At 38.2% G+C, this 19,835-nt stretch overlaps 1 protein-coding gene across 1 annotated transcript in view; it reads left to right on the top strand.

Moving 5' to 3' along the window:
- The window catches only part of LOC141443676 (uncharacterized), a gene marked incomplete in the record, with an annotated part of 139,862 nt that overhangs the window by 16,932 nt on the left and 103,095 nt on the right, over window positions 1–19,835 (top strand). The window contains 3 exon segments of the mRNA XM_074109022.1: window positions 1,562–1,641; window positions 2,796–2,850; window positions 9,012–9,068. Of these exon segments, the coding sequence (XP_073965123.1) occupies window positions 2,839–2,850; window positions 9,012–9,068 (69 nt within the window).

The raw sequence follows: 19,835 nt of genomic DNA, 5'->3' as shown, positions 1-19,835 counted from the left end.
TGAAATAAGAAACTCAATTATATCATTATTAAGTATAGATAATTTATTTGCATTTTGGATGACTCATAAATTATAAAATATATTATAGGTGCATGCATTACATACATATGTTATAGAATTAATTATATAAAAGATAAATAAATATGATTATTTTCTGTATTTATTTTCATTCCGAGATGTCCATCTTGCTCGCTAATCCTGCCGTGAAACAGCAGTGTTTGCACTGTTGTGTTTCGGCGTGGAGAGTAAGACAGCCAGTGAAATTACTGGCACTTGAGGTATCCCATCTTAGGCCTCTAGGTTGGCAACGCATCTGCAATACCCCTGGTATTGCAGATGTTTATGGGCGGTGGTGATCTCTTACCATCAGGAGACCCACTTGCTCGTTTGCCATCCAGTCGAATAAAAAAAAATAAAAATGTTTTTATAATAGTTATAAAAAGTAAAATACAAAAAAGTACAATCAAAATAAAAAAGTTATAAAAACCTAAACTAGTTTGCCGCCGGTAGCAGGGAAGAGCCGCAGAGTGAGGAACCTTTGGACAATGTGTGCCATGTCCAGATTCCAGAAGTACCGCCTTAGTAAGGATGAGTAACTTCATACTGTATGTGTGGCCCAGAACCGGGGATAATATTTACAAAACCAGCCAAGAGCGTGTCGGACACGCCCGAAATAAGGTTCCGTAGCCATTACGAAAAAATTAAGTACTTAATATTTTTCGTAGGATTCCGTATTTTGTACGGAATATTCGTATTCCAAGTTTAGGTATATTTTATATTTTATACCTTAGGCTGCTTTTTACTCATAAACTACTAATAATTCTCAAGAAAACTTAACCGTTATAGTTAAGTTATATTGTAAGTTTGATACACTTACTACATCCTAAATTGTTTGAAATTTTTCCACCCACGGGTGGTATCAGATTAAATAACGCCCCTTTTTTCGCACCCAAACTGATTATTATTTTGGTACTTTCGGCAAGTTCCGCCGCGGCAGACTATCAAATTCGGAATCAGCATCAGTTTTATGGGAAACCATTGTGTATTTCATCGCGGTATCAAGTAGGTACGAAATTTTGCAGTCCGCTCTCCGTCTATTACCCATCATCATCATCATCCCAGCCTATATACGTCCCACTGCTGGGCACAGGCCTCCTCTCAGAACAAGAGGGCTTGGGCCATAGTTCCCACGCGGGCCCAGTGCGGATTGAGAACTTCACACGCACCATTGAATTGCTTCGCAGGTTTGTGCAGGTTTCCTCACGATGTTTTCCTTCACCGCAAAGCTCGTGGTAAATATCAAATGTAATTCCGCACATGGATTTCGAAAAACTCAGAGGTGCGAGCCGGGGTTTGAACCCACGACCCTCTGTTTGAGAGGCGATAGGTCAAACCACTAGGCCACCACGGCTTATTACCCATATTGGCCAAATAAAAAAATCATTAATTTATCATGTTTTCTTTTGTTACAGATTAAGACAAGCAGAAGCATAAAAAAAAACAGTACTTATTAAATAAAAAAAATGTGAACTTTTAACAGTTTTTTAGTTAGTCGTTTAGTTTTTTTTTTTAATAATGTTTATGTGAAATACAAAATGGTGCTTCAACATGATAGTATGATGGGCGGACTGATATTAATTAGTAAGTATACATACATAAATAATTATCTATTAGACGCTCGATTTTAATGAAAAATTTCACTTTAAAGTTGAATATTTCACTAACATAATATCACTGAATTGAAAAATTGTCTCCACAACCTCGCTATGATTAAAGATCTATCCAAAGATACCCCACATTAAGGGTTAGACGTGGATAATAAAACACTTCCACTTTAGATCTATCTATGGGAAGTAACCTACCATAGTTTTTTTTTTACAAGCTTTTATTTAGTTTCACCTGACCCGTTGTCTGTCTGTCTGTCTGTCCGTCCGTCCGTCCGTCTGTAGTCAAATTGAGTTGAAATTTGGAATACCTACTCATGTTAATCGCGTGACAATACAATAATCTAGTAGTGACATCCTGGTAGTCCAGCCAGGATCGTCTCCGCAGGACGGAACTCTTCAACGGTTAATAGCATCGACTTGAAATTTGGTATGCGAATGTAGTTTGGGTGACAATGCAAGTACAGTGAACAAAAGTACAGTCAGCATAAAAACTTGTATTTAAAATGAAATTTTTATGGTTAGGTTATTTTTACTATTTTGTTGGCATAATTGCTAGGTACATAGATATCATGCATTTCTAGCAGTGATAGTCTCTTAGCAAAGCCGCGGACGGACGGACAGACATTTTGCCATTTTGGCTATGGAGCCCTAAAAATGACATTCATGCGAGCATTTTTGTTTACTGTAGGTACTTGCGTTATCATCCAATATACATTTCCGTACTTACCAAATTTTAACCATTGAGGACTGAGGAGTTCCGTCCTGCGAAGACGATTCTGGACAGACCACCAGGATTCACTACCTGATTATTGTATTGTCATCAGATTTACATAAATACCTATGCCAAATTTCAAGTCAACCCGACCTCTGGAAGTGGGTCGAAAGTAGAATACAACTTGCAAAGTTAGACCCGCACGCACATACATACATATGTCGGCATACCTATAGGATTAAGCGACTCGGGATCCGACCCTGACATGATCAATGTGGGCAAACTAGTGGGATTCGGGCAGAGAATTAAACTATTTTAAGTCAATCCAACCACTGTCAAATTTAACTAGCAAGATTTGACCCGCACTAACGTTGCAAGTTAAATAAAAGCTTGTAATATATCTTTTTTCTCACCAGATCTCTGGAGCAGTGCATAGTCGGCTTGGACAAACGACCCTTAATGGTTTTCATGGTGAGTTCCTTGCTTCCCGTTTGCTAGCCGTTGGGGGGTCTCATTTGCGAATTTCATAGCAATACGTGTGACCAGGGAGGGGGTTAAAAATGGTCAAAATTCGTGCGACGTACTTATGGATAGCCTTTTGCCCCATTCAGTGAATGGCTCTTTTCACAGACGAAAGAAGTAGTAGAATGCTTTTCCTATTGTACTTATAAAAAACCGGGCAAGAGGGTTCCGTTTTTTCCTTTTTAACCCCCGACGAAAAAAGACGGGTGTTATAAGTTTGACCGCTATGTGTGTCTATGTGTCTGTCTGTGGTACTGTAGCTCTTTTAACTGGTGCACCGATTTGAATGCGGTTTTTTTTTGATATCAGTAGGTATGGTTCTTAGAAATCCTTTCGGAACGTTCTGTCCGTTTCCCAAAATACCGGTTTCCAAAACACCCGTTCCAAAATAACAGTTTCCTAAATCGACTGTATGCCAAAAGACCCGTTTCTCATCGCATCAGAATGTCAAAACACCCAGTTTTCATAGCATCCGTATGCCAAAATATCCGTCGCTCATGACACCCGTATTCCCAAAAGACCCGTTTCTCATCGCATCAGTATGTCAAAAGACCCGTTTATTATAGCATCCGTATGCCAAAAGATCCGTCTCTCATGACACCTGTATTCCCAAAAGACCCGTTTCTCGCCAAATGTTACTAATTGCATAATCATTAGAGGTGTGGAAAGCCTCCAAGGTCAAAATAACAGATTTTGCTCGACTTAGCGGTAGGGTTGCCATAATTATTGAAAACTGATACGGGATCAACAACGCCATTTTTTTTGTTAAAGGTGGTGACGGGAACTGATGTTTTGGAAACGGGTGTTTTGGGAAACGGATATCTTGACAAACGTATTTTTTGGGAAACGGATTATTTAGGAAAAGGTAGTGACGGGAACGGATGTTTTGGGATTAGGTATTTTTGGGAAACGGATATTAAGCCAAACGTATTTTTTGGGAAACGGATATTAAGCCAAACGTATTTTTAAGCGGTGATTCTGCGAGAGAAGCTACTGGTGTATGCAAGTTGCGTGTCGTTCATTGTGGCGTTCTAAGGGGGTGGCCTTTGTCCAGTAGTGGACGTCTGCCGGCTGATGATGATGGTGATGATGATGAATAATGTATTTACATCGCTATTCATGACAGTCAGTGTAGCCTAGAAGTTAGCTGTACAATTTTAGAGTAAGGTCGGCCACTGTCTGGCTATTTAGCTATTAATCATGTTGCGAAACGAAGGCTCATCTTTAACAGCCGCGACACGACTGTGAGCTGAGCGAGTTGTATAGTGATACAGCATACATGGGTGTTTCAAATTTTAGGTCCCAAATACATATGAAAGTAAAGTAAATACCCATTATGCGTCTAAGATTCCTACCGCAGCGAACAAAAGAGCTGATGATCTTGAAACGGCTGAACCGATTTTGTTAAAATATGTCTAAGAGAACCATCGCTAAAAAACCTGCTTTCAAATAAATAAAAACCGCATTCAAATCGGTCCACTCGTTAAAGAGCTACGGTGCCACAGACCTTTGCGTCGGAGGTTAAAAGGACCGAAATGTTATTTTTAACAAAAACTTATTGATATATTAAACTTTGTAATGACAATGTCGAGGTTTTACAATTTTAAGTTAGTTAAGTTCTGTCTTTGGAACCTTAATAGCAAGTGTTAAAGCAAGCTATAAATAAAGGTGTTGAGTACGATGCGCGGGCGCCTCTGGGTCAAGGTTCTGGCGGTTCTGGGTCATTACCTGACAGACAGACATTTAGATCCATCCTACTTAATACTATAAATGCGACAGTTTGTGTGTGTGTGTGTGTGTATGTTTTTTACTCCTTCCCGTAAAACGGCTGGACGGATTTAGATGAAATTGGGCATGTAAATAGCTGGACATCTGGAATAATAATAGGCTACTTTTTATCCTGATATTCCCACGGGATAGGAATAAAATCTTGAAATAACAACTGCTGAGATTAGAGTCATGAAATTTGGTATGTTATGTAGGTATCTGTACGTCTGGAATAACACAAAGGCTACTTTTTACCCGATATTCCCACGGGATAGGGATACAATTTTGAAATTTCAACCGCTGGCTTTAGAGTATTGAAATTTTGGACAGTTGTTCTTAACACAACCTCAATGAAGACCATTATATAAATTTTGGGATTTTCCATTGTAACTACCAGATCGAAAAGTTTACGCGTGCGAAGCGTACAGGTCATAAGCATAAACAATAAATGTTATCTACTATGAAACACAATATCTAGAATGAATAAAATGTATTTTAATAAAATGTGAATATATTTTAATTGCCATCTGTTCTAAATTTATCTAGCTGTGTTTTCTTTTGTTAATTAAGGAAACTATAGGGTCTGGTTTATAACCCATAATGTAATGTGATTTTATTTATCTGTATGACTGTTTTTTTTACCAAATAAATGAAAAAAAAAATAAGAAAAAAAAAATATGTTTTAGAAATGTCTTTTATTTTCCATAACGTGGGGTTCGATTCCCGACGGTAGGGGTTCGCGACAAGGTTTACTTGAAAATGATGAATGGCAGATTTTTATTGGTTACAGAATACGATGACATGGCTAATTGCTAAGAAGCATCAGTGCTTGCACTGTATGTGTTAAGACAGCAGGTGAAATTACTGGCACGTGAGGTACATCTTAGACCCTAGGGTGCAATCGCTGGTGTTGCAGATGTTTATGGGGGGGTTCGCGACAAGGTTTACTTGATGGTGACTGCAAGAGTGGCAAGATGATTAAGATTGGTTTTTGGAGTCTTTTTGTATTTTTTATTTCAACTCCAAATTTGTTACTTATTTGTTGTTGTTTGTTTCAGTTTGTATTTTCGTTGGCAAGATGATTCTTACCTATACTTGTTACTTTATTGAAATAAATAATATACATTATATTATGATGACAATTGAAATATAAATAATCTTAGTTTCTCCAACAGCCAATTTTATTCCTATCTTTGGGGGGGGGGGGGGGTTCGCTGTCGTCTAGAAACTATAACAGGGGTACGTGGAGCCATTAGACTTTTCCATACTGACCGATATGAACGAATTTCGCACTTCGTAATATAGGGCACTGGCAGGGGTTGGACACTCCGCAGTTTAGGTAAGTTCGGCCGGCGCGCCTAATCATTAGGCGCGCGGCAGTGGGTTGCCGCTCGGCTCGCACGCTGGACACGTCGCGCGTGATTTGTGTACCTACTTATTTTTTAACCCCCGACGCTAAAAGAGGGGTGTTATAAGTTTGACCGCTATGCGTGTTTGTGTGTCTGTCTGTCTGTGGCACCGTAGCTCTTAAACGGGTGGACCGATTTGAATGCGGTTTTTTTATTTGATAGCAGGCTTTCTAGCGATGGTTCTTAGACATGTTTTATCAAAATCGGTTCAGCCGTTTTTGAGATATTGAACTTTGAAGTGACAAAGTCGGGGGTTTTCCAACTTTTTGTTGGTAAGGTTATTGCAACAATGACTTCGAAACGATATAATCCGTCTGAGTTATACTGTTGTGTTTACGGATGTATAATTAAAAAGAAAATAAAGGAATCGGAATTATCATTTTTCAACATTCCGAAAGATGTTGAAAGGTCGTTCTCTTTACTTCTCTAATGTCCTAAGTCCCTGCCTAGTAATAGTTTTGTATGTTTGTAGTTATCCACTGATACAATGAGGGCTATCGCGTATGAATTCGCCACTAGAGGCGCTAGTGTAGCGTGAGGTCTCCGAAATGTCAAATCTCATAGTTTTTGGGTGAGCTACGCGGGTTTATTTATAATTAGAATAATTTTGTGAATATTTTGCAATATCTGAAATTAATTATGGCAAATATGCGTTCCGGGGCAATGAATGTCTGTGTTTTGAGACAGTTTTGTCTTTCGGAAACCTTTGTCCTCCCTTTTTTCCGAACAAAACGGGGACTATGCAACACTGTGGCATGCTCGATATTTTTATGGTACGGTTTTAAGGTGTATTAAATATGATTTTAATCTAAACTTTGTTTTCACGCCCGTAATAACAGACTTTGAAATCCATACTTAAAAACCTCACGCAACAGTGCGCCATCTAGTGAGACACAAAACGATAGCCCTCATTCTGTAATTGGTTGGCCAGAATTAAGACATGGTTTCGCCAATACGGAAACCTGTAGTAGGCAAAGGTAGTTAGGTTATCATTGTCATGCTTTGTTGTTATATACTTAGGTATGTTAAGGAATATTTACTTGTTTATTAAAGCTAGTTTATTGAGTTCATATTAATACCCACTGTTATCGTTATTCATCGGCGAGTGGGAACCCTGTGCTCTTGCCGCCAAACCGGTTTCGAGTCAACGATGCCCAATGGAATATGAACGCTCGTGTAACATGATAAGTTTCAATTTCGCGTGCAAATCGTAAGAGTAGGTTACGATTTATACCTAAACTTGACTTTTGTTCGAGAGAGTCCCTTCTGTACGGTAGTACTATTACTTATTCTGTGGCACTGGTCAAAACATCTTGACTAAGCGGTCCCGCCGAGGCCGCAACTGTATCGTGGGAACGTAGCATTTCGCGCTTTCACTGCGCAGACGCACCTTGATTTACGCACCGCCATGCTAATGGCGCGGTTTTATATATAAGTCATATTATTCGGGTGTGAGTGCTTTGCAAGTTTTTTAAAGGTACCCAAAGGGTGCCAACGGAATCCTATTACTGAGACTCCGCTGCCTGTCTGTCACAGGGCTCTATCTCTTGAGTCGTAATAGTTAGATACATGAAATTTTCACAGATTATGTATGACTGTGGCCGCTATAACAACAAATACTAAAAACAGAATAAAATAAATATTTAAGGGGGCTCACATACAACAAACGTGATGGTTTTTTCCGTTTTTTGCTTGATATTAATAACGGCAACAGGTAGACACTTGAAATATTCACAGAATCTTTAGATGTATAATCACTGTAAAAATAAATAGTTAAATTAAAATAAAATAAATATTTAAGGGGGGCTCCCATACAAGAAACTTTTTTTTTTCTTTTTTTTGTCGTTTTTAGGGTTCCGTACCTTAAAAGGAAAAAACGGGACCGATAAAAATAAAATAAATTGATTATTCTCACAATGTCGTCAAGTGATAGTGAAAATTATGATGTCGAGCAAAGGGCGAAAGATATAATTGATAATCTTTTGCCGCCGAAATCTAGAAAGATTTATTTAAAAACCTATGAAATTTGTATGGACTGGAGGAATAAGAAACGCATTAATTCTTTCACAGAAAGCGTTTTCTCGCAATCGAAGTGAAAAATAGAGTTTTCACCTCGAGACGAAAAGTCACTATAAACCCTTGGATAAATAGACACCCTCGCTAAGGCTCGGGTGGCTAACTACCTCGGGTATATATTGGCTTATTTAGTCCCTCGATAAAAAGTATGTACTATTTCCTCCCTCACGAGAGCGATCAAAGTGCAACTTTTCTGTTCAAGGCTTTTCCAAGTGTTTTTTGCAAATACAATTTTTTGATGTTGATAATTGGAAAACCGCGCCGCTTTCTATGCTGGTTGCTCTTTAATAATGTTTAGAATTGCTTTATTTTAATTTTCGTCATACTCGGTGTGACGGTTCTGACAATATCAGCGCTGCAGGCGTCTAACGCCTCAGCATAATGCTGAGTCAGCGGCCGTTTCACTTTTGCGGGGACACACAAAATCATATATTCATTTTTGTATTTTTTTTTTGTTTTATTTGTGTTTGCTGTTAATTGTTGTTTTTTAGTTTTGTTGTATTTGTGTGTCTTTGTGAATGTGAATAAATGTCTTCTATTCTATTCTATTCTATTCTAAATATACGAGTCACTCGGAAGCAAAATTATTTTCATCTTGAGCGTTAACACTTGAATCCCTCATTACGCTCAGGATTCTACTTTAGAATCCCTCGCTACGCGCACGATTCTAATTTGGAATCCTTCGCTACATTCTGGATGCAATGTACCACCCTCGCTGTAATACATTATTTTGCTCCCTAGTGACACAAATAACTATCACATCTTGTGTTTTTATGGGGCAGAAATTAAGTATAACCGGTATACGGTAGTACTATTACTTATTCTGTGGTATAAGTATAACTGAGGTTATTATTACAGGATGAGACAGAGGGCGCGGGGCGTCGCGAGGACGCCGTGCTGCCCGCTACTATGGAGGTAAGGTTCCGTAAAAAGTTGTCCTAGAAATATGAAACTTGGTATAAAGGTAGTTCTTATGCTACAATCAATAAGAAAAGTCTGCTTTTTATTTGTTTGTCTGTCTGTGTGAGTTGTTTGCTTAGAAGGGCTCTGCTAACACTGGATTATCGTATATACCTATAAATGTGTACGGAACTTGCCCATCAACGCCCCGCCACCCTTTATATTTGTCGTGCTCCTTAGGGTACATTCTGTGTATATTAATCCAGGGCTATATTTAATTTGCAAACATGGTAACAATATTTTGTAATAAATTTAAATGAACTATACCTTCACTTACGAAAGTGGTTCGATTGTAAATCAAGACTAAATTACTTGAAAACAATCAAGCCGCGCCAAATAGGGATTTAAATAGTAATATCTATACATCAGTGGACTAATTTCGATCGGCTAGGAGTGAGATTGGAAAGGTATAATGGACAGAATAGTACATTACTGCAGAGGCCGGGAAAGATAGGTATACGAGGCTGGCATGTTCTTTCACGCCGAGGCTTGTATAGTGCTTTTCTCAAACATGCACTAAAAGAAATAAAAACTCCTAGAAATCAATGCTTTATTCGTAACTTCGTAAGTCAACTAAAATTGTACCCGACTCAAATTATAACTACCCTCTATATAAGTGTTTATTCGCTCGGCTCGTGCGTTGTTGGTCGCAATTCTACCTAACACTCCTCCTCGATGACGCTCGTCGTCGCACCTAACTATATTTTGATAACGGCTAGTATATAATAGTCAACTCAGTAAAATCCTACCTGTCATTTGGCCGATTTTACACAATAAACCGATTTAGCAAAAATCGACTGAACATTAAATCTACTTATCAATATGAATGACATGTGATAATTCTGCTTATCGTGTTTCGACGAACACTTGTTCAGTTAACTGAAACAATTACGAAACAAACAATCTACTAAACGTAAATCTACTTATCGCTATTCTTCCTACCGACTACTCGGGCGAAACGAATAATAGGCGTAATGGAATTATACCAAACGTTGCTCGGCCAAAAGAAAAATCTGCCAATAGTTGTCTGCGTAATTCAACTCTGCGAAACGACAGGTCACCATTTAATGTTGAATCTAAGTGCTTATTGACATATTGAACTTTGAAATGACGTGAAAGCCAATGTCCTTGCTCATCATCATCATCATCATCATCAACACCAGCCTATGGCAGTCCACTGCTGGACATAGGCCTGCCCCAATGAGCGCCATTTCGCCCTGTCGTCGGCTACACGCATTCAGCTACTACCAGCAGCCTTTCGCAGATCGGCACTCCACCTTCTATTAATAAATAAATAAATGAATATAATGGGACACTTGACACATACGGAATTTGACTATTTTGTATGTGTTTTATAAATTAAAGCTACACAATACCTATCGAAAATACAAACTGAGACATGGATGCACAGAAAAACTAGAAAAGGAGACCAGCACTGGGAATCGAACCCAGGTCCTCAGCTTTCCGTGCTGCGTACTTTAACCCCTACACCACTGCTGGACATCCATGGCTCAGTTTGTATTTTCAATATGGTTTCACGGGATACCCGTAAAAGTAACAAATTTAGAGTTGAAATAATAGTACATTGTGTCTTAAGGGCGGTAAATAAGAAATTACGAACGAGAGTCTATTAGAAGCCCGAAGTCGAAGACTGAGGGCTTTAATGAGTCGATGTTCGTAATTCTAGTACCGCCCGTGCGACATACAATGTTTTTCATCAAAGAGTAAAATTTTATATTTTTAAAAGAAAAAATATAATTGTTCCAAATATTGGCGATACCTTAGGCTGCGCTTTTGGCAGCGTCGCCCTCCCCCTCCCTCAGCATGTGCCTGAGCCGCGTGTGCATGTGGTCCTGCAGCAGCGCGCGCAGCACCATCAGTACGGGCACTGACTCATTTACCGACCTTGGGCTTCATGGCAAGAAAATTAGTACGGTCAATGACTCATTTACCGACCACGGGTTTCATGACAAGCACATTAGGGTCGAGGGTTTTATTTGGGGGGTTGCAACCAAGGTAGCCTGCATGTTTCGACACTGTTTACGAGCAAGTGTGATGAAAAAACATAAATAGAAGAAGAGACATTGTGCTGTAGTGTGATGCCAAAAGGACTCAGCTCAGCATGTGCCGTAGCCCTGTAACCAGAGCTGCAGCGCTGGTTTTCAGCTGAACCCCGGTACACACTGAAACACTGTCTGTATATCTATATTTTCATAATAATATTAAGATCAAAGCTTGTACTATGGACACTAGGCAACGGATAAATACATACTAAAATACATATTAAACATCCAAGACTCGAGAACAAACATTCGTATTATTCATACAAATACCTGCCCCGGCCGGGAATGAACCTGGAACATCAAGTACGAACCTTGATCAGGTCAGGTACTCTAACAACTTGGTCATCCGGTCGTCCGGTCGTATGCTTCTATGGTTCTTAGCTATGTTTGACAATAACCTAACCAACAAAAAGTTGGAAAACCCCCGGCTTTGTCACTTCAAAGTTCAATATCTCAAAAACGGCTAAACCGATTTGAATGAAACATGTCTGAGAATCATCACTAGAAAACATGATTTCAAATAAAAAAACCACATTCGAATTGGTCCACCCGTTTAAGAGCTACGGTGCCACAGACAGACACACAGGCACACATAGCGGTCAAACTTGTAACACCCCTTTGCGTCGGCGGTTAAAAATCGGTTCAGCCGTTTTTAGGGTTCCGGAGCCAAAATGGCAAAAACGGAACCCTTATAGTTTCGCCATGTCTGTCTGTCTGTCTGTCCGTCCGTCTTCCGCGGCTTTGCTCAGGGACTATCAATGCTAGAAAGCTGTCATTTTGCGCGTATATATATGTAAACTATGCCGACAAAATGGTACAATTAAAAATAAAAAAAATTTTTTTTAGGGTACCTCCCATAGACGTAAAGTAGGGGTGGAACGGAACATAGATGTCGCTAGTGCTGCTGCATAAGTAGCGTAGTAGAAATAAGCAACCTGAGATATGTATGCATAGGAAAAATTCGTGTCTAGATTCCTGTCCAGCGGTGGTGTAGGGGTTATAGCACGCAGCACGGATTGCTGAGGACCTGGGTTCGATTCCCAGCGCTGGTCTCTTTTTCTGGTTTTTCTGTGCATCCATGTCTCAGTTTGTATTTTCGATATGGTTTCACGGGATACCCGTAAAAGTAACAAAATTTGGAGTTGAAATAAAAAATACAAAAAGACTTCAAAAAACCAATCATAAGTAGGGGTGATTTTTTTTCCCATTCAACCCTTTAGTGCGGGGTATCGTTAGATAGGTCTTTTAAAACCATTAGGGGTTTGCTAAGACGATTTTTGATTCATTGATTTTTTTGCGAAATATTCAACTTTAAAGTGCAAATTTTCATTAAAATCGAGCGTCCCCCCCCCTCTAAAATCTAAGCCGGTGGGTGGAAAATTACAGTAAGTATATCAAACTTTCAAGGAAAACTATAACGGCTAAGTTTGCTTGAGAATTATTAGTACTCTTAATTAGCAGCCTAAGGTATAAAATATACTTGGACCCTATTTTAGGCGTGTCCGACACGCTCTTGGCCGGTTTTGAGATATTAAACTCTGAAATGACGATTCCAAATTTGGTTACGTTGTGGCTATACAGAATACTGCGATGCCAGCGGCGTTTTATTGGATTTATACTGTGCTCTAGTGACGAAACTATCGCGTGATCACAGACTGGCGTGCACTGCGCACCATTGTACGCCGTTCTAATGACGCGGAATTTGAATAAAACCCGACTCCTGCGCCGATACGTATCTTATAATTGAACTATTGATTTGTCACTATCTGATGCATTTCAGCCGTTAACGATAGTTAGCAAGTACGCCTTATATGCAGAATGGTTTAGTTTCGATAGTGGTGGGTAACTGTATGCTGGGGGGCTACTACGAAATTCTAAAATCGAAGTTCGTATCGTACCGTCCCTCTCACTCTTGTCAACAACACAAGCGTCAGAGGGACGACAAGATACGAAGTTCGAATTTTGCACTTCGTAGTATAGAGCTTATCCAATCAGGTGTTTGGTAAGAGAACTATTTAACCTATAAGGTATTAAATAAACAACTGAAAACCCGAAAGAAGTTCGTTCAGAAACGAAAGTAGAATCGATTAACAAGTGACAATACAATAATCTGATAGTGACATCCTGGTAGTCCGGCCAGGATCGTCTCCACAGGACGGAATTCTTCAACGGTTAATGCCATCGACTTGAAATTTGGTATTCAAATGTGGTTTGGGTGACAATACAAGTACAGTCCACAAAATGTGCAGTCAGCAGAAAAAAGCTTGTATTAAAAATGAAATTTTTACCAAAAACTTATTTATCTGCATTTTTAACCGACTTCAAAAAGGAGGAGGTTTTATGTTCCAATGCGTGTATTTTTTTTTAATCGAACGGGTATTCTTCTGAGGTGGTCACCACAAACCTCAAATTTTATAGGATTTTATAATTTTTTTGACATATTATATTTGATAGCTAAATATCATATGTCAAAAAATTTAAATAAAAGGAAAAATATACTATGTCAATTTCTTAATAATTAACAATGTCAAAAATAACATTATATTATATTAATATATTACATGTACCTATTGTATTAAAGTTATTGAAAACATACAATCACATTATTTTTTAATGGACGCTGCAGTTGAAAAACTCCTTCATGGAGTAAAAATAAAAACAATTATTTAGAAGCCATTCATTTAACATACACACATATTCTTCATATTCTTTGACATACATACGCTCGTAAAACATAACCCTCCTTCGCGTCGCGTAAAAAAGATTGTATCGTACAACAACCGGTTTTAGTGCATATCAAAGATTCGCATAATTTCTACTGCAGCTGTGATGCAACGCGCCACGCCTGCGCGATGCAATGCGGTAGTTATGCGCAGGCGACCATCCTATGCGTCCTTGGTGCCTGACAGTGCCTCGACACTATGCAATAGAGCACTGGGTATATCCCATAGGAATAGGGAACACGCCAGGATTTATACAAGCTTTTATTTAACTTGTAATGCACTTTATATACTTTTACCTATACATTGCAAGTTAAATAAAAGCTTGTATAAATCCTGGCATGTTCCCTATTCCTATGGGATATACCCAGTGCTCTATTGCATAGTGTCGAGGCACTGTCAGCTTTTATTTAACTTGCAAGTTAAATAAAAGCTTGTATAAATCCTGGCATGTTTCCTATTCCTATGCAATATATATAAATGTGCGGGTGACAACACAATAATCTGGCAGTGACATCTTGGTGGTCCGGCCAGGATTCTCTCTGCAGGATATAACTCCTCAACGGTTCATGGCATCGACTTAAAATTTTGGTACGGAAATGTATTATGACTTTATGACAATGTAAGTACCTACAGTCAGCCACAAAGCTTGTATTCAAAATGAAAATTTTATCAAAAGTCTTTATTTAACTTGCCATTTGTTGTTGATGATGAGTCAAATCTTGTAAGTTGTTGTTGGGTCAAATCTTGTAAGTAATCCTTTGATTCAAACTTGACAATTGTATAACTATGTATATAAATGTGTGTACATTTTGACATTTATATTATTAAATTTCAATTGATTGTTACAAGCTGTTTGACTTTCAATGTATGTATGTACAGGTCAAATCTTGCAAGTTAAATTTGATCCACTTGCAGTTGTCGTATTGACTCAAGTGAAGACTGAATTCAAATTTAGCGTAGGTACTTATTTCAATCTGGTGACAGAACATTAATCTGGCAGTGATAATCCTGGTAGTCCGGTCAGGATCGTCTCTGCAGAACTCCTCGATGCTTAATGTCATCGACTAGAAATTTGTACGGAAGTGTAGTTTGGATGACATTGCAAGTACAGTCAACAAAGAGCACAGTCAGCAAAAAAAAGCTTATATTAAAATTACATGTTTAACAAAAAAAAAACAACTTTCCCTGTTTGTTGGGTCTAACCTTGCTAGTTCGTTTTGACCCACTTCCAGTGGTCAAATCGACTTGAAATTCGATATGCATATGCAAATTCGATGGCACATTAAAAAAATAGAGTCAGCAAAAAACTCTTACTAAAAATGATGTTTTTATTTAAGCGGAAACTTATTCAGTTTCCAATGTTATTAAGTTAGTGTCATTAACCATCTCAAATTTTACTTAGGACCGTCGGTGCGCGAGTCCGACTCGCACTTGGCAATTTTTGAACATAAACATGTCACGGAGCAGCACCCAGGTAATTGATTTTACTTCACAATCGTGTATTTCGCAACTAACACATTGACGTTTTAGCTCGACTGCAGAAGGGAAGGGAACGCTACCTAGTAGAGGATGGTACACTCAACCTTTTTAAGAAGGAAGAACGGAACCCTTATAAGATCACTTTGTTGTCCATCTGTCCGTCCGTCTGTCTGTCAAGTCCCTTCATCTCGGGAACGCGTGGAGGTATCGAATTAAAATTAAGGATAAGGTTTTATTACTTGATTTTTTCGTAATGGCTTGCGTGGCCGACACGCTCCTGGCCGGTTTTTCATAACTATTATAAAAACCAAATCTAATAATGAAAATAAATAAAGAGAATAATAATATGTTAGGTGGGTCACTCTTAGATGATTGGTGCCATTTTGACGGGCTTAGAAAATGAATAAATTATAAATTCACTTTCTATATTTTTTTAAATATAACATACGTTTGCTATAGTGCTCATAACGTATAATGATAAAATTATATAATTTCATTATGTATAATGAGCTATGGACATAAATACATTGAGTATAACGATCAAATTATATAATATTCGCAACCTCTAACAACCAAAACATATAACATTAATTTAATCTTACAACGGAAAAAATAACGCCCAAAAATATAAAATATAAAAAATTACGGAGTATTTCACTTACGGTTTCCTCGCTGCTATAAAAAAAACCTAACATCGAAGGCTAAGGCGGGAGCGAAGCGGAGCGTAGAACCTAAACTATCCAAGTCGCTTCTGCTCCGAACCGTCTTGCTCGCTCGATTCGCTCGCTCGCACAAATTTTGAAGTAAGACTGCAATACAAAAATTAAAGGGTGATAAACACCGAATTTTCTGGTTTTACAATGTTTAAAATTTACCAAGTATTTTAGAAACAAAGTATATCACTTGATATTTTCATATTAATGTTATATAAGAAGTTATTACTTATTATAAGCGGTATACCTTATGTATGTTATATAATATGAAATTAGCTCATAAACATGTTATTTCTTATGAAAGTATATAAAACAACTGTTATACTAATCGAACGTTATACTTCATGAAATTATAGTGTTTCATGTTCCACATTATGTAATTATACATAATGAACGTTTATAATATGAAATTATATCTAAAGTTTTTATATAACTTGGGACGCACCCCATTTTGCCCGCGCTCCACAGGTTGATTATAGCTGTGCTAGAAGATGGCATAAATATTGCAGCTACACACGGGCGTGGCGCGTGGCGCACGATCATTGCACCACTGACGTTGCGAGACTCGTCTGCAATCGCGGTGCGGCCACTATAGTAGCGAGTGGTAAACCTATATCAGGGCGAATTCCTCTACAATCCTATATCGACTAGGCCAGGGGTGGCCAACCGGTCGATCGCGACTATTAGTCCAGTCGATCGTGGCAAGGCCAAAAATATAATATTGTATGTATGTATGTAAACTCTTTATTGCACATAAAAATAAAAATACAAATACGCAGAGAGGAGAACAAAGGCGAGCTTATCCCTAATATTCTATTTCATTAAAGATTTCAAGAAGTCGGTATGTAGATGTCGGTGTTGGTAGATCGCACAGGGTTCCATCAGTAAACAGTAGGTAGATCTGGGGTCTAATCAAGTTGGCCACCCCTAGACTAGGCCCTAATGGGCCAAATTCAAAATCAAATTTTATTGCATTTCACGTTGTAGGTGCATCCATCCATCCATCCCAGCCTATATACGTCCCACTGCTGGGCACAGGCCTCCTCTCAGAACAAGAGGGCTTGGGCCATAGTTCCCACGCGGCCCAGTGCGGATGGGAACTTCACACGCACCATTAAATTGCTTTGCAGGTTTGTGCAGGTTTCCTCACGATGTTTGCCTTCACCGCAAAGCTCGTGGTAAATGTCAAATGTAATTCCGCACATGAATTTCGAAAAAACTCAGAGGTGCGAGCCGGGGTTTGAACCCACGACCCTCTGCTTGAGAGGCGATAGGTCAAACCACTAGGCCACCACGGCTTTTTTTGTAGGTGCATAGTAATTAAAAAAATAAGTGAAATATTAAACTTTGAATAAAACTAAACTTTACCTTTTTTGAATATCTTGTAAATTATTATTTTTTAGTCTGAGGTGTCGCCTCAGTGCAATATCTGAAAAAAGTCGAAAAATGAACTGCAAAGCTACTATGAAATTCAAAAATCGAAGTTCGTGTCGTCCCGTCCCTCTGACACTTATAATATTTAATACTAGAGTAAGAGGGACGGTACCTACAAACATTTTTGATTTTCGTATTTCGGAGTAGGCCCTCAGCTTAAAACGACAACTCGCGATCAAATTTACTTATGTACATACTTGCAAACGAATGTAACAAGTTAACAAATTCCTCTACATCCCGGACACGTCCAGCTACAATTTTCCTTATGAAACGGTTTGTGGTTGAAATTTTATATTGAGTGATACTCACAAAACTGGTCTTCAAAATGATACTCATTTTGATCTGAAAACGATATTTAATTTATTACTAGCGATATAAGAACAATTATATAATTTACTATTATTCAAAGAAACCAATAAGATAGCTTTATCTTTTCGTTTTACAGTAAAAGTACAAGTAAACATGAAGTAAACAAACCCTGACATAACGAAAATAAAACACACTTTTTCAATAAATTTTACTTACCTCATTTAATTTTAATGACCAAAAATGAATTCACAACCTTTTGTCCACCCAAATCACGGTATCACAGTAATTTTGTATTATAAATTAATACGTCCTAGATTTTTGTCACAATGTCGCGATGAAATTTCAAAACGTCAGAGCATCAGAGCCAAAAAAGTTGCGGACGCTAGGTGTCGCTGATGTCGTGCACAGAGCCAATAGGTAAATGAAGCGTTTCTACTGGTTCATGTCAAACATATTCCTCGAAACACATCCTCGTACATCTCTGGTGGAAACGCTGATTTACCGAGATTTTAAAAGTAAAAAGAGATTTCGCTTCTCACTATCAGAAGAACAAAAATGCACAGACGAATATAATATGTATATTTACTAGGTAAGAATATGCTACTCGTATCGTAGATAAGTAGAAGTTAATTAAAAACTTGTGAAAAACGCTCTCAATGACTCCGCCCACTTTATGCTCCCATCTTATGGCCCCATGCAAACACTAGTGCTTTTGCACATTAGAAAGCGATTTACATACATGCACTCATACAATGCGAACTATATTCCTTGACACTCATGTTTTTTTAGGGTTCCGGAGCCAAAATGGCAAAAACGGAACCCTTATAGTTTCTTCAATAGTTTTAATAACATTAAAACTAATGCACTCAATTATAAATTTGTACGCCAGTCTGATGGCATAATGTGGCGATCTTATGACTGTATAACTCTAAGACTTTGATTAAATAAATAAATAATAAATATCACGGGACAATTCACACCAATTGACCTAGTCCCAAAGTAAGCTTAGCAAAGCTTGTGTTATGGGTATGGGTACTAAGCAACGGATAAATATAATTATATAGATAGATACATACTTAAATACATATTAAACACCCAAGACCCGAGAACAAACATTCGTATTTTTCATACAAATATCTGCCCCGACACGGGAATCGAACCCGGGACCTCAAGCTTCGTAGTCAGGTTCTCTAACCACTAGGCCATCTGGTCGTCTGATTGAAACCAACTATTAACAAATAAAATATTTTTCATTTCATTTCAAGTCCGTCTGTCTGTCTGTCCGTCCGTCCGTATGTCACAGGCATTTTACTCGAAAACTACAAGATGTATATCAATGAAATTTAAAGTACAGATGTCTTGTCAAAGCCGCTATTTAGTTTTGTAGTAAAATTACAAAAATAAATATTTATAGGGGAGGCACTCCATAGGTACACGTAACAGAAACTGTTTTTTTTTTAACTCGCATCAACGTGTGGCACGTATAGTTCGACAGCTCTTTTGAAAAGATAGTAAGGTTTCTCAAAAACTTTTTTGATTAAGTGAAGATTTCCGGAAATAATCGCTCCCAAAGTAGCAAAAATTGTATCCCCCCCCCTCTATCTTGTAAACCGTTTGTCCAAAAAATATGGAAAAGTAACGCTTAATAGATACTTTCCACCAAAATTGGTTTCAACGTGATCGGATCGGATCGTTTTTGAGTTATTGCCGAAAAACTGCGCTTCTCAACAAAAGGACGTAAGTGCCGTGAAGATACGCTCTTTTTCTGGTAATAAATTTTAAGACTGTAGTAAGTGTTTTAATTGTGTTATAACGCACATAATATAACTGTTTTTATTCGTAATGGCTATGGAACCCTATCTTGGGCGTGTCCGACACGCTCTTGGCCGGTTTTTTAATCTGGTGGTAAAAATCTTTATCTATGTAAGTATGTTTATCCGTTGCCTAGGATCCATAGTACAAGCTTTGCCTAGTTTGGGACTAGGTCAATTGGTGTCAACT

Source organism: Choristoneura fumiferana, chromosome 28 (assembly GCF_025370935.1).
Source record: "Choristoneura fumiferana chromosome 28, NRCan_CFum_1, whole genome shotgun sequence".
In the NCBI taxonomy this organism is placed as follows: domain Eukaryota; kingdom Metazoa; phylum Arthropoda; class Insecta; order Lepidoptera; family Tortricidae; genus Choristoneura; species Choristoneura fumiferana.
Note: the sequence above shows the minus strand (reverse complement) of the source record. Positions and strands in the feature narration are given on the sequence as shown.